We start from the raw sequence: 16,926 nt of genomic DNA, 5'->3' as shown, positions 1-16,926 counted from the left end.
CAAAATAACTGAGCATAAAGTTCTGCGTGCTCGTCCTTTTATAGTGCACACCAGAGAGGACTCCAGTGCGCCTGATCCCAGAATCCTCGCTCTTTTTCTCCCCCAAAATGCACATCATCCACCCACCTCCACAACTCACCCACCCCCCTAATGGTATCCTTTTAAATTAATAGACATTTAACATAATTTTCGTGGTATGCGGATGTTGGTGAGCTTTTTTATAATAAAATCTTTCCCCAGCCTATATGTGGGGGATTTTATTTTTACAATAGAAAATGCACATGAGTGTCCACAAAATTAAATTTATAATAATTCAAAATTACCACGAATTCAGAGCTACCTGTAATGAAATTTCTCTCACTCAGCATTCGAAAACTTTGTAAATTTCGACGTCATATTAATTACCCTATAATCATGATTCAGCCTTTCACTATCTCCTTCCCAGAGAAGAAGACTTTGGTTGGTCTTTTATGGTAAAAATCATGATTGACCAAAGACCTACAGGGTGGAGGGGATTAAAAAAAACTTTATAAAGAGAAATATAGAAGAATTTTCTAACCAGCCGACGACGGCTCAAGCCGCTTGAGCCAGCAGCCGATGGATTTTTCAAGCCACCGCCGCCGGAGCTTATACAAAATCAAGCCGCCGCCGCCGTTACAGTGTGCGGCTGGGGGCCCTGTTTCTAACATTTTCCCACTTAACCTGGGACACCCTATGAGGGTTGTCTTGATTTTGCTCTTGGTGCTCTGCTCATGCATGCTTTTAGCAAAGATATTCCACATCGCGGGCAAATGAATAAGGAAATCCTGATTTTAAAACTTACATTTTATAGAAAATCCTTCATGAAAATTTTCTTAATAATATTATTTTACATATTCCTCAAGGAACGAAGATGCTTTTTTATTTATAAATCCATAAGACTTCCGGTAAATTCTCTCAAAGTATATTGTTCCAATTTTATTCTATCCTTTTGTTCTTTTTTACCACTCACTAAATCCAGGTGAAAGGGAAAAAATTGATGCGATGTTGCAAAAAAATCCCTTCCCAATTTAAAGAGGAAAGTCCACCCAGAATGAACTCCACCGCGGTGTGACAGGAATCTGCTCTGGTGGAGAGCGCGTCAGAAGAGCTTGAGCTACGGGAGATTCTCACCCCGCATTGTCGAAATAAGAATACTCGCTATATATAATGCCGCATAGAAAGTATGCATATCATAAATCAAGCATTATACATATTGTGGAAAAGCAGTCCTCAGGAATTTGATGAGAAAATCGATAAACATATTAGTGGTATGTATACATTTTTTTTCTCACATAGCTCTTTCAGAACCATTGAGAATATACTTAAGTATCTAATACGCGTCACATTTGCTATATAGATAATTCAATGTGTGTATATGTAATATTGGAGCTGTCATACGCGTCCGGCCGTATTATGAGTTGAAAAAAGAATAGTTGTGATTCTCGATGAACCAACACCTCAAGTTTTTCGAAAAGTAACAGCAAAGCTAAAGACGAGACCGCAAGAACACCAAGCGAGAGTACAAAAACTCACTCAGACAAAACCATCGTGGACGAATTGAGGTTTGTGTGATAAATCATCAAGTCATTCAGTTGATATAGCAAAGTATATCCCACCTTTGCACTTCCTTCGCGGGCAGGACATAAAGTGGGACATTAAACACACAAGGTATGGTTAAGCAAAATCACATTTAGTTGAATTGCCAGGAGAAATGAATATTTTATTTTATATAAGTCGTGATTTTAGTAACTTAGCAGGAATAAAATGCCCAAAATGTGAAAACTTGAAATATCTTTTAAATTGCAAAAGATATTTTTCCAATTTGAAAATTACTGAATTCTATTATAATTCAAAAGTGGCTGAAATCGCTCTGGAAACTCATAGAGTTTATTAAATTACTTGGTCATTCCTTACTTGATAACATACGAGAATTTTAAAATAGTTATTTAAGGCTTTCATTGTACCAAATAGAAGGGAACTTGGTATTTTTTTAAAGAGTTTTATTATCCTTTACTTAAGCAGGTGTAAAAGTAAGTAGATTAGTTTTCCGATGTATTATAGAGCCATGTCAGAGACGCAGAGAGAAAATGCAACGCTCTCTCTCTCTGCAACATCAACCTGTTACTTCCACCATACAATGTATGTAGGTACTTTCACATAAGCTTATGTAAAGGACACCTACAGTGAATTAGTGTGGTTTAATATGCTTTAGGAACTTTGTAACATAGAACAAAAGCAAACAAACTCATTAATGTCCTTAGCATTCAGTGTGGTGAAAGAACAATCTCTTACTGAAGTGATTAAAATAATGCAGTTGAGGGTGCTGATGCAGAGCTATATTTTCCGAGAATTTTCTCTCAATGCATGTGACATAGTTATTTTCATCAATCAGAGAATTTCAAACTGATTCCAAGAGCTAATGTAAAGAACACTAAATTCATTGTTGAGGTAGGACCATAACCGGAAAATATTCAATAGGTGAAAATGACGAACATGTGTGTCTCAGAGTACAAATCTCCTATTGGAGTGCATGCATAATTTCAAATTTCGTGGAACCATCGTTTTTCCCCATTTCTATCTATTGAAGGCTCAAATAACAGATTTTATTGTTTTTTTTATAGTAATTTTTGAGATAATATTATATTTTTAAATTTAATTGCCCCATCAACCTTATTTTCCATAAATAAAGCTCCCATATAAATTTGCTATTTTTTCGTGAAAAACTTGCATGTTTTTCCTAACAATATATATTGAGGTAATTTATGTTATCTACCCAACTAGACGTATTTTCCTAAATGCCTGCCTTTGTCGAAATAATTTCCAAAATATGCCGAAAGTAGCGGCCCTATTTTGGAAGGAAATCATCTTTCGATATATATTCGGGATATTTCCTTATTAAGCAGCCAAATTTCTGCCCTATTTTTAAGTAAAAACAAAATTGGAACATGCTTTCGACGTAGTTTTGGCAGAAAAATTGGGATTTATGTTCCCCATTTTCGTCGAGGTTTCGAAATTTTAACGAATTTTCAAGCGATTTCTCTCCTTGGGTCCCTATAATTCAACCCTCATCCATTAATTTATTTTCCCATATTAAGATTTTAACTTACATTTGATGGCACACGATTAGGGGTATAGACTAAAGTCAAATTATGTTAGAAACTTTAGTTATCAAGAAATAAATAAATAAAAAGATGAGTATACGGCGAATTGCTCTTTACCTTCTACATCGTATTTCTGGGAAAAATACATATAGGATAACTCATAAATATAAACTTTTTCTCTCATATTTTGATGCAGAAAGTTTGAAAGCAAATTATATAGAAATTCATTTATTGAAGCCACCTTGTTAAGGTAGTTGCAAAATTGTCCTTTTGTGTTTTCACATAAATCACTATGCAATGAATGCTCATTAGTCGAGTAATTTCCTCATAATTGTTGAAACCATAGCAGGAAAATTTTCCAATATAATGCAATTTTCCCTGCATAAATTAGAATGTTCAAAGGAATCAAAGCAAAACATACTGAATTATGCTACACGCAGAGGGAAGTATGCAAAGTCCTTTATGATTTTCCACATTTTCTCAGAACATCGTCATCAAATTAACTCCCCATATAGTCATCAGTTTTCCATGGAAATTTGTCATTTTTCATAACATTTTCCAATGTGTGCTCCATTTCACATGAAATCTTATCGCATGAATTGCGATATCACAATGAAATGTTTGCCCAAAAGACTCACCTTATCAGCTACACTTGGGTATAGCTGATAGTGTACACCTTGTAATCAGGTGCATGAGTCTATGTGTTGGCAAATTGGGAAGGTTTCCAGTGTGGATATCTTCGCATTCATTTCGTGAGTTTTTCAACATCGAGACGCACTTTGAGCTTTTTTCCGCCCATTTTAGCTGAAGAATATCTCACAAGTGATTTTGAGGAAGTTTTGCAGTTAAGAAATTTTCTTTTACTAAATAAAGTTTGGACTTTTCCTTTGGATATCACGTAAAAAAAGGATAATTTTGCAAAAATGGTGTCGGTGGAAACGATTGGATCAGTTTTTCTGAAAGTGTTCAAATTGGTGAGTTCTTTTTCCTCCACACTTCCCTTTAATCCATAGAATCCTTTGAGTGTTCGCGCGCTATATTTTTTTCCCCGATGAATTTTGTAAAGTGAATCGTGGATAAAAAAATAGGACACTTTTCGGGCTTTTATCATGCAAAAAAAAGTGAACCACACCCGTGTTCTTCAATTTTGTTGGTACTCCATTTTGCACGCATTTCCCTTTGATTTCACAATTTCCTTTATCTTCGCTAAAAAGGGGTGGATATTTCGTTAAAACTCCCAGCATTGTGTGCCCCTTTTAGTGCACTTTGCATCCTAAAAGCATTTTTGAAATCCTTTGAGGCTGAGTCAATATTTTTTAGAGGGAAATATGTTGGGTGGTTCATTGAAAATTTCAACATATTTTCCACATATATGGTTGAGTACAAGAATTGACTAATCGCTCGCGCACTATCTTATCAGTAAGGTGTTGTATACTCATAAACTCGCGTCATGATAAATGAAATCGAAATGGAATGATCTTATACGGCGAAAAGAAGGTCCCAATATGTGTTTTGTGTGAAGCAAAGTTGATTCAATGGAAAAATCTTTGTCAACAGGTGCTGAATATTGTCATCCTCATCCTCTACCGAACGGGATATGCAGGTGATTTCCTAGGTGTGGGTGGTACGTGGAATTTGAACGAGGAAAAGAGTCCTGATGCAGAGATTGTGGCATCGGGTGTTATTGTGGGTTTCATGATTTACACATCCGTGCAACTCATCACCTATGCTTTTGGCACAACGGCACACAAGAGGTACATAAATCATAACGATCTGAACTTTTATCAAATTATAAAAACAAATTCATTAAGAAATTTGCAATATTTGCTCCTAATTTGCACCTTTTCTCTCTAATTGCAGAGAATTGTCAGACACAATCATGAATGTGGTGGGTACATTCATGTGGGTGGCTGTTGGTGGTACAGCACTTCACTACTGGCACGGTTACATGCCTGACCACGACTTCCTCCATGTGGCTACAGAGCGACAGGTTGGTCTTGCCATGGGTGCCCTTATGATCATCTCTGGTGCTCTTTACCTTGTGGACACAGTGCTGGCATTTGTGCACTTCGCCAAGGAGAATTAGAGCGTTCCCCACTTAAAATCAGGAGCATCATCACCACCCACATTCAACAAACATTTAATTCCCAAATGACATCAGCAATAGACAAATCACCCTCTCTTTACTTTAGGGCCACAACATAATATATAATATGTAGTGCAAAATGCATTGATTTAGTGTTGAGTTTAATCCATAAAATTAATTTTATTGTAAAACAACTATTTTGAATTATATTCATTTTACAAACTACGCGTTTTTTGTAACAAGAAAAAGAGACAAATAAAATATAAGAAAACCCCACAATATATTTTTTGCAAAAATAAAAAAAAATGAGTATTATCGGCAGAACTACATAAGCCACTGATTGAAATCAACGAAGAACAGAAGGTGAAAATCATTGACTTCTACATTTATCAAGACATGACGTATTCTTACAGTTGTGAAGCTCTTTGGGGTAAGATTTGTATTAAATAGCTCGATTGAACGAAGGTACTGGGAAACGTACGTCTAGCGGACATTTTCACAGAATGGGGAAAAATTTGGTATTTAAACCACCCGAAGGAAAACAGAAAAAATGGAAGCATTTGTTCGACAAACGTGAAAGGCTCGTAACTCCAATGTTTTATATGCTTTGCATCAACTCCCAGGGAGATTAACCTCATTTTACAAGCCTGGATGTGAATTTTCCCATATAAAAGCATTGGAGTTACGAACCTTTCACGAAATTTGACGGACAAATGCTACGAATTTTTTTTTCTTTGTACCAAGATGATATGTTTGGGTGCCTAAACACACTCGAAATTTAGGTAGTTCCAGACTGAAAATGATACGAAATAAAATTTAAAAAAAAAGAAATTCAAACGTTAACTTAAAAATAAGTCAAATGTTAGAATAATTGTCAAACGTTAGCTAAGGAATGTCAAAAAGAAAACAGAAACATCATGTAAGTAAACGTATAATATACCGGCGAGCCTCAAAAAGCTGAACATCACTATTAAATGTCAAACGTTGGAGCAGAAATGTTAAACTTAAAAAAAAAATTAACATCAAACTGTATCAAACTAAGAAAATAAAATTCCCAAATATTAAAATTCGTAATTAAAATGAATGAAAATAAATTGTGTCTGTATGTAAACGGAATTTTCTAAAGCAGAAAGAGGCTAAAATGTTTCTTTTTTTTAGATATTCAATTTTAGTCTGTGCATTATTTTATTTATTTTAGCTTCCTGTTAAATGCTTTTCTAATTTCTGTCTAAATATTAAGAAAGTTTTATATGAGAAAAAATTTTAATAAAATCTGTACGTTTAACTATTAACGTGGTCCATTTGATGTGCAAGTTGTGTAAGTTATTCGCATCTTGTCTTGATAAATATAGATTTCTATGGTCTCTACAAAAAATACAAATTCCACCGTGTGTTGATACAAATACATTAATGTGAAGTGTAGAAGTAAAGTTTTCGAGGAAATCATTCCTCAAATGGAATTTATTTATGGCAGAAACATGATTGAAAGTTGATCATCACTGAGTCATTTGATAAGAATCACAATGCTAAATAAAACTACACGAATTTAATTCACGATACATTGTTCCAAAAATTAAATTTAAGGGAATTTTCCTGAAAGTTGAGGGAGGAGAAGGAAAGTTTGGGAAAAGGATTTTCTTCAAATTCAAAACTATCCCAAGAAATTAATGTTCAGTTCTCATTCAAACTAGAAGTTCATTCAATTAGCACTGAAAACACTGAAAGGTGAAAGATTAGATGAAACTGAGAGCACTTGAAATAATAGAAATTCACAATGTGAACTAATTTATGCAAAGTTTATGCAAAATTTACAATCTGAAGATGCGTTAAGGCGAAAATTCTCCCTCATTAAATTGTTTTTAGAAGAGAGATAAAGGATTCAAAATGAGCAACAGTCGCCTCATCAATTCTAATTAGGCATCCTGTGGCAAATTTAATTGGCGGTACTGTGGAGTTTAAGTGAAAATTACTGTAGGAAATTGCAACAAGAAAAATAAATTAATTTTCGTTGAGAGAAAACTTTTCAGCTTTCAAGCTTCACTTTGCCAAAAACATTTTAACATGAAATCACTTTTCTTTCCACAAAGATACAACTATGTAATCATTTCCCAACAAAATAATCATCATACAGCTATCAAACGAATGTGAAAATTTCCCAAATTAATATAGAAAATAATAATTGAAAAGTCGACTCACCCATAAATCTTGCAGTTGCAGCATTTCATTGCAATTGAGGATATTTGGGAGTGATCTAACGTGACTAAGGTAAGTGATAATCTTCCCATCAGCCTCCACAGAAATTCCCCTCGAGAGTGGCGATCCCTTTGTATCTTGCACCGTATCCAGCTGGAGGTATTCCGTGGGCACTGGCTCATAGACGCTACTCCATCGAAAGGATTTCCTGAATGTTTGGAGCTTCTCTGTATCCAAACTCTGGCGATAGAGGTTCTTATCCTTGTCAAAGTTTGCATCCCAATTTTCTTGGAATTTGTACGAAACCTTCTTCTCGCGTCTCTTCACCCTCTTCACAACTTCGGGTGGTTTTGGGGTGGGTGCCGCATCCACAACCGATGCGGATGCTTTAACATCTAATTGACTGAGTGCACGCTCAACTTGCTTCTCGATGTGATTGAATTCGTCGTAATTGATGAAACTCAAATCCTCATAGCTCACCATGTTGTCAATTTGCTGAAGACTCTGCAGGGATGCTGACCATCTAATAGCAAAAAAAAATTTAGTTTTATTAATAAAAAAACTGCATCTAATGCATCAAATTCACTTCTAAATCCGGCATATTTTTTTTCCTAAACAAGATGTTAGTTTTGAAAGCTAGGCCTAACTTTCTTTTCTGCTAAACCTATTTTTTTAGTTAGGACCTTAGGACCTAAGACTTAATCTTAAGCTAGACCTTATTTTTTTGAGGTAAGTAGCCTTAAGTTTTATTTTTTTATTTAAAGCTTTACAACTCCTGCCTTTTCAAGCCATTAGGCCAGTCTTGACTTTTATATATGCTTGGTTTAAGTTTTTAGGTTAAATATCGTTAGACTTAAGTTTCCTAAATCAATCTTTAATTTTTTAAGCAAGGTTTAACTTTCAACTGTTATTCTCTCGATTTTAAAGTTAGGTCAGACCGAAAACCATAAAATCCTGACCTTATCAAACTCTAGGTCAGCACAAAAAAACCCAAGCGGCTTAAGAAAGGCACTAAGCTGACCCAAGTCGGACTTTGTAGTGAATTTCACTCAATGTAAAAAAAATTAGAAACTTTTTTAAATAAATAAATAAATAAAAACAAAATCATAAAATAGATCTTTTGTATTAAAAGATTAATTTTAACGAAAAATCAATTAATAATTAAAAATCGGTTATATTCAGTTTAATACAAATAGTGACGTCATTGTTTACATTTTTATAAAATCTTTGTTCGGCTTTTTTCGAAATTTCTTATTCTTTTTTTTGATAATTTCTACAAGATTACGTATCTCCCAATTGTTTCCATACAAAAACGAATAAACTCCTTTACTTATTATGTAAAAGCATTTTGCATATATGTAGTGATAGACTCACCTAGAATTCATGCTGTTCTTCCTCCTGTCGGAAGTAATACTGAATGTTCGTTTTAGGCGGGTGAGAATGCTCGTTCCGAGGGATTCCCGTGAACCACCAAATCCATGTCCCAACCCATGGGGAACATCATTGGCACTGGCTAGACCCTGTGGGGATTCCTCGCGAGTACGATGCTCTGCCTCCTCGGTGAGATCCTCAAGGGGTGTCGGTATACTCGAACGATTCTTCCTCAGGGATATCGTACCCAGTGTCCTGCTGCGCCTCAGGAAAACCGGTGGTTCGGGGACATTGTCGTGACTCTCGAGACTCTCACCGGAGCTGGTTTTGTTGATACCATCGCGACTCCCTGCAAGTGTGTTGTAGAGCTTCGAGAGCCCGCGCGAAATGAAGCTGTTTGAGCGTTCGAGTTTCTTCCCTTCGGGAATAATTGGTGGCTCCCGCGGGGGTGTTTCACTTGGGGGTGGAACATTCTTCTCCGTACCACCCTTTTTACCACCCTTCCCTGTTGATTTGGTTTTACGCGGGGGTGGTTTCTTCTTTTCACTCTCACCACCACCTGCTGGTGCTTTTGTCACCTTACGGTTGCTCGCTTTTGATCCTTTAGCCTTATTCATCGCGAATTATTTTTTTAACCAGTTTTTTTTTGCAGTGTGTGCAAAATATAATTAACAAATACACAGAAATAAATTATATATATAGAGTTTAACACTTGAAATGCCTCGAGTGATAAAAGCTCAATTTATCGCGCACAATGAGAGTTTGGGATTTAAATTGATTCACAACACGTAACTATTTGTCGTTGGGATTAAAACGCAAAAATCACAAAAATTCGAAAATTTCCCTGTATTAGACATTGTTCTGGTCAGGAGAAAAAAGCAACACTAACTTAATTTTCTGTTTATTCCCCCACAAACTCGGTTTCTCTCCTCCACCGTGTTTATCTTTCACGAAAAGTACCTCACACAGAAAACGTTTTTTTTTTTCAACAAACAGACACGCGGGACTTATTTAGCGCTATCAGTGAGAGTTTTTTTTTCGTTGATAAATGAGCATGATTTCTGATAATTCCACCTGCGCACTGTGAGACAAACACCGAGACAGCACCACTCCATTTATCGGAAGAACATTTCTTCTTTTCTTTGGCCAACTTTCCACCAAGCACCTCAATATTGTCACACAATAAGAGAGAAAAAAATTATTTTATTTGCACCATTACGTAAGTGTCTGGGAGATGAAATCACCAACTTCCACTCTGCTTGGTTTGTAATACAAAAATATGACTAACTGCACCACATTCTTTATTAATCTCAAAAACTCCTATAGTGTCGACATGGTCGACATACAAACACCACACAGCGACACAGTGAACTTGACTATAGTCACATGGGGTATAACGCGAAGTTCATTGGATGGATCATAAGAAAATACAATGAAAAGAGAGAAAAATAAATAAAAATTCAACAGGTGGAGAAAATAGTTTTTTTTTAAAAGAATCCAATCATATGTAAAATTGGACACTGAACCAAACGACAAGAAGGTGGAAGAAAGACGCGAGATGAGCCACGTTCAGTGCCACCTTTTGCCACACTAATTAACAGGTAAATCACACACAAACACACACACGGCACGAAAAGCAAAAAAATGCTCACTTATGATTTTCTTTCTGTTTCAAAAATAAAAAATAAATAAACACCACTAAATGGTAAATACAGGTGAACCTTCACAGCCCAAGAGGCACTATGGAAATTCAATTTCTGCCACACTATCGCAAGAATTTCCGCGGTATCGCACAAAATACAATTAGCGCTAACGTATACCTACCCATGTAAATTGTATTAAAAGTGGAAATATGAATTTATTGAAAAGACTCTATTGAGAGGAACTTCCCTCAAAGTGCGCCAATTAGTTGGGCAAAATACTCGCGGAAGCTTCCTCGAAAGATATTCCATATCGCACAGTGGCATTGGCAGTCTGCATTTAATTTTATTATAGACATTCAACCTCCATTATTTTGCTAATTAATTCAAAATATAATTATTAATTTCAAAACTTACAACCGCCAAACAAACGCTATATGATATCATTTGTATCTTTGCATTGTAATTCTTAATATAATTTGAGGAAAAGTTTGTTTTTCTTTAAAAAAAAAAATTCCAACTCGAAGAAGAGAAGAATGTTCCATTTTTTTCTCCTGACCAAAAAAAGAACATTTTCCTGACCAAAACCCAATTTTCTCATTAAAATCTGATTGAAGTAACTCCATTAAAGATGAAGAAAGAAGACCGTTATATTGCTTCGTGGAAGATGAAACGAAACATAGTTTTCCATCATTAAAGTGAAAATCATTTACCTTTTAAGAAAAGGATGTTAATGTAAAAAGTATATTAAGTAAATTCCAAATATTGCTGAATAATCTGAATAAATATGTAAAATGAAATAAAATTTAAAAAAAATATTAAAACTAATGCGCTAGAATAGTAATACTTGTGTCATTGTATTTAGCGAGCAGATTATTAATTCTTAGCTTTCAGGGACGTAGTCAGAAATCTATTACAAAAGCTTTTTTAATTTTTTTTTAAAATAATTTAATAAAGAAAGAATGAAGAAAAAACGACTTAAAAGTCAAGGTTTATGGAGAGTGTTACACTAAACCCACTTTAATGGCTTTTTCATTCCAATTAGCAGTTTGTTTGTGAAATTCTAACGTTTGACGCTCCATTTCTAACGATTGATATTTTTTCTTACATTTGATATTTCTGTTCTAATCGTTTAACGTGCCTTTACTAATATTTGACAACTTTTCTAATGTTTGATATTTTATGTTTAATGTTAGAAGCTTTTTTTCATCATTTGCACTATTCTTAACGTTAAATGTCTAATGTTATCAGACATTTTAAAAAAAGGTTTTGATGTTTATTCTATCGTTTTAAATTTTTCAAATTTAAGACATTTCCTTTATAATTATTCATTTTAACATTTAACGTATTTTATCATTTGACTAATTTCTCTAACGTCTGTCATTTTATAGCGTCGAAAATACTTTTTTTATGTCAATTTTAACTTGGAAATAATTTCTTGAACAAGACGTGTATTCCGCTTATTCCTCGTTTCCGACAGCTTTCATGCGGAAACAAATAAAATCTTTTCATTCATAAAAATTAACAAAAAAAAACTTTTTTCTCTTTAAGTAGAATGATTTTTTTATGTTACATTTAGCTTATTATTGTTTATTTCTGGTTCATTTTTTTTTACTATTTGTTTTTTAGACAAACAAAAAACTATAAAAGGTAATTTAAATTTAAATTTAAACACTGAAAAACACATTTTTGGCAGTTTTGCTACGTCAAACATCAAACAGCACTGTTTAAAATCTTTTTTTAAATACTTTTATCTCACTGAAAAGAACGCGTTAAAAATATTTCTATACTTTTGATTTAAAAAAAATTGCCGGTTAACTATAATTAATTGAATTAGAGGAATTTCCTTTTCTTTTTCCTTAAAATCATCTTTAAAATTGCGTAAAAGCTCATAAATGTGTTCTGCGCACTTCCTCATAATTTGAATTAAAGCTCAATGAATGCATAACATACGGAGAAAGCAGCGTGTTACGCAAATGAAATAGAAATTTGTTTACGTAGTGAAAGTGCAGACTATGTACAATATATTATATAACAATAATGCGTTGCACATAATATAATGTCCTGCGCAGAAAATCTCCCGCGGGATGAATGATGTTGAAGAACAGGGTGAATGGTAAGGAATAAAATTGATAATTTTTAAAATTAGAATCAGTTATTTTTATTCTAATCCTACGAACTATTTTATTGTTACAAAAAAAAATTGGTTAAGAAAACAAGGTCCTAGGTAATGTTCCTTTTACACTATCTTAAAGAGAAAATTAAAAAAGAACGTAGGTATAGTATAATTTGGAGTCATCGCAACGAAATCCTGCGCAAAGACGAAATCTACAAAAATGCAGCATCTCTAATTTTTTTTTTTAATTTGGCAATCTTCCAATAAAAATCTCTCCTTTTGAGGATTCTCTGACATTGACATTGAAATAATTTGGTGAAAGAGACTTCGTCGTGATGCTTTCATTTTCTTACTTTTCTTTTGGTGCAATATAAGAAAATTAGTTAAAACAAATTGATCTTATAACTTAAACTTTCAACAAACTTAAGAATCAAAAGGAGGTAAAAGAGGTAATTTTTAATTTTATATGAAATTAGGAAATGCTTTGAAGATTCCGCAAAAATAATTTTAATTGTTGAATTTTACTTTCCAGCATTATTTGTAAACTAAAAAACCTTAATAAATAGAACAAGACACCTTGAAAGTTTTGTCTTGAAGGAAAAATTGTCCGGAAAATTGCTTTTCCACCTGTCAGCGTCGAAAATCTTTGCTTTTTCTGTGATTTTTCTTTTTCTGTGTCAATGTAAAATTGATTTAAAAAATTCTTTCCTCACAGCCTTCCTCCTTCTTTCTTGAACCAAAAGCTATATCAGAATCGTGTCTATAATCTGGACTGAGATTCGACTTCCGACGGTGGAAAAGCAATTTTTCCTTGAACATCGTACGTCGGCTTAATAAAAATAGGGTTTTGTCTTGAAAATGCTGCCTCAGGCAGCGATTTTTGGGGTTTTATTAATCCTTTCGCATCCACGTGAAACATTAAGATATTGAAACATGAGCTCTTTTTATGATGATATTTATTGTCTAGTCTAGATGCTTTCAGAGGACTTTTCTCGGTCAGAACGTCTTCTTTGGCCTCTTTTGCGTGAATTTGATGCATTTGTAACTTGGAAAAACAATTAAATTCATAAATAATTGAAAAAATATATTGTTTCACTTTTGGCACTTTTGGGTCAGCGTATGACCCAAAAAAAAGCGAAAGGGTTAAGCGTCTTTTCCTTGGCTAGACTATTTATCAATTTTATTTTCTCAATTTAAATTTTCTTGATGAAAACTCTGAACAATATTGAAAGCATATTAATTTTTCCCGGAAGCGAAACAGAAAATGAATGATAGTAAGAGATAAATATAGGGGAAAATAGTTTTCTTCTTCATTTGCGCAGATTTTAATTGACACAAAAAAACCATTTACCCATCTGAGGCGGGTCCAAATGCACTCATGCTGCATGAAAACCAATAAGAAAAGACCACAGATGCATCTCTTGCGCTCTATTCATTTTCCAGCGCAACATACATTTCTAATGCGCATCCCTGGCATGCCCTTTCTCTATGGATAAATGATAAATAAAAGCACATGTTGTGTAGATATATAATTTATTAAGAGAAAAAGATTTTTTGTGATGATGGAACTTCATTGATTGCAAAGAAATTCCACCTTCACAAGATTACACAGTCGTTACAAAATTCCTCTATTTTACAGTTTGTAGTGTTTTGTGTGATTCTCTGACTCTACTTAAGGTGTCTCTGGTGGGCTGAATCCTCAGCTCTGGAGTGTCTTTCTGTTCTACTACTGCGTGTCTCGTGTGTGTCTCAGTATTAGGTGCACCCTGAAGTGGATCACCTAGTGCTGCTCTAGCCACCCATAGAGCGTGCAGACGCCATCATGGCGACAACGGAGGTACGTCTGATCGAAGATCTGCCCGGGGGCGCACATCATGTGGATGAGCTGCCCATTTTGACACAGGAAGAAACGATTGCAGGCCTGTGGATCGGGGAAGTAGTGAATTCCATCTGCTGGACATGTGGGTGGAGTGGGTGATGGGGGTAAGGTGGTTGGCGGCAAAGTTGTAGGTGGCAATGTTGTAGGTACTGTGGTTACTTCAGCCTCAGTTGTTGTGACCATTGGTGGTGTACCCGTTTGAACCCCATCCGTTGTCGTTTCCTCTGGCTCACTCGTTGTAACCTCTGGGGGCGTATCAGTCTCAATTCCTTCCGGAGTTGTTGTTGTCACCTCTGGGGGCGTGCCAGTTTCACTCTCATCCGGGGTTGTGGAGACTGGGGGTGTAGGTTGACCACCAGTAGTTGAAACAGGTGGAGTGGGTGTAGCACCGTCTGTTGTGGAGAATGGTGGGGTTGGTGTACCGCCTGCATTTCAAATAAAAATGCAAAGTTATATGCAACAATGGGGGGCGTGTGGTTTTCTGTATATTTTAGATACTATAATCTGATTGAGCCACAGACTAAAATATCTGAACTTAAGATAAAGAAAGTTTTGCAGAATATTTATTTCTAATAATAAAAGGATGTTATTCAGATTTTTTTCTCAAAATGGCCACCACGCCATATATCAGTATGGCGGATTTCTGTTCTTTATATTCATTACTAATTTGTCAGATAGTTATGAGAAAGAAAAAGCTACAAAAATTTTATAATTGTGAGATTCTCTGTATGATTCTTCATTCATACCAAAGAAAACACAATTCCCTATCCTTGTAAGCTAAAATGGCGGATGATACCGACTGCCATCTTGAAACAATCAAAAGGAATTTTATCCGAATTTTATTCTAAAATTCACAAAACTTAATAAAAGAAAATCATTGAGAAGGAATCCTCTAGCTATTTTCAATTGGAAAAATAAATTCAAGAAAAACCAACCTGTTGTTGAGAAGGGTGGCGTAGCTGTTTCATCGGGAGTCTCGTCCGTCTCCTCAGGAGTTTCATCCGTTACCTCGGGAGTTTCATCAGTCTCCTCTGGTGTTTCCGTATCTTCTACTGTTGTAGTTTCCACAGGTGGCATTGGGGGCCATGATGTAGTTTCAACTGGTGGTTGAGGTGGATCCCCATTCTGTCGTACATTCAAACAGCTTTTAGCCTCTACGCTTGTGCATCCACCATCAATGGCATCCCAGTACATCCCAAAGGGACATTTGAGCTCCACAGAACGACCAAACAAGCACAAGTGGAATCTTGAGGTAAGAAAATTTATCTTAGAATCAAACATGAAAAAGATTTTTTTGTTCTCTTTAATACTTGGAAGATCGAGGTTTCTAACCTCAAACCTTTGACCTTAATTTTCTCTCAAAAAGAAAATATTTTTCAGGTTTTCTTTTTCGACGAATGTAGAATTTATCACGAAATGTTAAATAGATTTAAATTCTGGGGTGAATAAAAAAAGTCGATTTGGCCACTTTGGCCAGCAAAATCCTCCAAGGTTAAAAAAAAGCCTGAAGTATACTTTTAGGCTGAATCTAGGATCAATTTTTAAGGACTCTGCAAGTCAGTTTGTTTTCTATTTTTTTTTTAATAAACCTAATAAATAAATTAATAATTTACATCTAAATTAATTAATTAACTAATAATTAAACGTAAATAAATGTTAAAGTATTTAACAGTGAAACAGGCATTTTTTTTTTAATTTTAGGAACCTTTTAACCCATTAGGAACCAACGCTCACTTTTCTAAGCAAGAAAATGTGTTTAGTAAGATCATACTTCTATTTTTCAGATTTTTCTTTACTTGAAAGACTTAAATTAAATATTTTTGACCTCCTTAAAGGAAGATAGAAGATAGATAGATAGATAGATAGTTCTCAACAAAATCACATAAAAATCACAACAGGGTCGTATTTAAGCAATACTCTCCTACAATATTGCACGTATTTAATGGAGAAAAATAATTTTAAAAAAAATCTTTTACTGGTGGCAATCCTCATGGGGTAGGGTAGTCATCCACCTCCCTTCAGGACACACAACACCTTCAGCAGTAACCACTGATGCTACACCAGCCAGGCACACCAGAACGTAAATCCCAAGTTCTGCACATTCCGCAGTTAACACAAAAAGAAGAAAGAAATTCAAATTAATCCACAGGACTCGCTGAAATTAACGGAATTTTTGGCACAAACTTTTCATCCTATTTGCTAGTTGTTCCTTTAAACACACTGAGAAAATCCTTTTTCGTTGTGATACACTCACTATTCACATAATCCTTACGGCAGAAATTGGATGGTGGTACTGAGAACTTGAGCTGTAATTGGGGGAATTTTATAAAGAAGAGACCCCCAATCAAGCACAAGATCTCATCGAGTGTGATTGACGCGAATTTTCAATTTCAAAAATTAGCGGAAATTGTAAAGAGATATCGCGAATCACGCGCATTATTACTTTCCGTGTTCGCACATTGTCGCAAAATACTCACGCATAAGATGCCACAAAAGCCTCCCCGGTGATTTTTGGATTT

The 16,926-nt window shown here is 34.9% G+C and overlaps 5 protein-coding genes across 6 annotated transcripts in view; 3 read left to right on the top strand and 2 right to left on the bottom strand.

Annotated features, from left to right (window-relative positions):
• The window catches only part of LOC129795456 (pleckstrin homology domain-containing family G member 5), a 52,277-nt gene extending 42,158 nt beyond the window's left edge, over window positions 1-10,119 (bottom strand). Inside the window, exons 1-2 of one of the 2 annotated variants that reach the window (XM_055836740.1) lie at window positions 8,776-10,119; window positions 7,405-7,924 (exon numbers count right to left, since the gene is read on the bottom strand). In XM_055836740.1, coding sequence (XP_055692715.1) covers window positions 7,405-7,924; window positions 8,776-9,389 — 1,134 coding nt within the window. In that variant the 5' untranslated portion in view covers window positions 9,390-10,119. The remainder of the gene's footprint in view (window positions 1-7,404; window positions 7,925-8,775) is intronic. The other variant, XM_055836739.1, reaches the window with a different exon arrangement.
• LOC129795447 (mediator of RNA polymerase II transcription subunit 1) overlaps window positions 1-16,926 on the top strand; it is a 1,235,552-nt gene that overhangs the window by 314,538 nt on the left and 904,088 nt on the right. The window lies entirely within an intron of this gene.
• LOC129795593 (dipeptidase 1-like) overlaps window positions 1-16,926 on the top strand; it is a 173,681-nt gene that overhangs the window by 77,086 nt on the left and 79,669 nt on the right. The gene's annotated exons all lie outside the window — the stretch shown is intronic.
• Window positions 2,628-5,487, top strand: LOC129795732 (protein snakeskin). Its single transcript, XM_055837211.1, has 3 exons — window positions 2,628-4,096; window positions 4,680-4,876; window positions 4,983-5,487. The coding sequence occupies exons 1-3, from the start codon at window positions 4,046-4,048 to the stop codon at window positions 5,206-5,208; spliced, it is 474 nt and encodes a 157-aa protein (XP_055693186.1). The 5' UTR covers window positions 2,628-4,045; the 3' UTR covers window positions 5,209-5,487.
• Window positions 14,045-16,841, bottom strand: LOC129795655 (mucin-2-like). Its single transcript, XM_055837113.1, has 4 exons — window positions 16,592-16,841; window positions 16,384-16,501; window positions 15,343-15,653; window positions 14,045-14,832 (listed from the first exon to the last, which is right to left on the bottom strand). The coding sequence occupies exons 1-4, from the start codon at window positions 16,596-16,598 to the stop codon at window positions 14,309-14,311; spliced, it is 960 nt and encodes a 319-aa protein (XP_055693088.1). The 5' UTR covers window positions 16,599-16,841; the 3' UTR covers window positions 14,045-14,308.

The sequence above is a fragment of the Lutzomyia longipalpis genome, chromosome 4, assembly GCF_024334085.1.
Source record: "Lutzomyia longipalpis isolate SR_M1_2022 chromosome 4, ASM2433408v1".
In the NCBI taxonomy this organism is placed as follows: Eukaryota; Metazoa; Arthropoda; class Insecta; order Diptera; family Psychodidae; genus Lutzomyia; species Lutzomyia longipalpis.
This window is presented reverse-complemented; position numbering and strand designations above follow the sequence as displayed.

Bases quoted from the DNA above. Each gene is read 5' to 3' on its own strand.
- LOC129795732 (XM_055837211.1), top strand. From the start codon at position 4,046: ATGGTGTCGGTGGAAACGATTGGATCAGTTTTTCTGAAAGTGTTCAAA. The intron at 4,097-4,679 runs GTGAGTTCTTTT...CTTTGTCAACAG, and splicing joins TTCTGAAAGTGTTCAAATTG to GTGCTGAATATTGTCATCCT. The intron at 4,877-4,982 runs GTACATAAATCA...CTCTAATTGCAG, and splicing joins GGCACAACGGCACACAAGAG to AGAATTGTCAGACACAATCA.
- LOC129795655 (XM_055837113.1), bottom strand. The intron at 15,654-16,383 runs GTAAAAGATTTT...TCTTACCTCAAG, and splicing joins CCCCATGAGGATTGCCACCA to ATTCCACTTGTGCTTGTTTG. The intron at 14,833-15,342 runs GTTGGTTTTTCT...TTTGAAATGCAG, and splicing joins GCCACCCTTCTCAACAACAG to GCGGTACACCAACCCCACCA.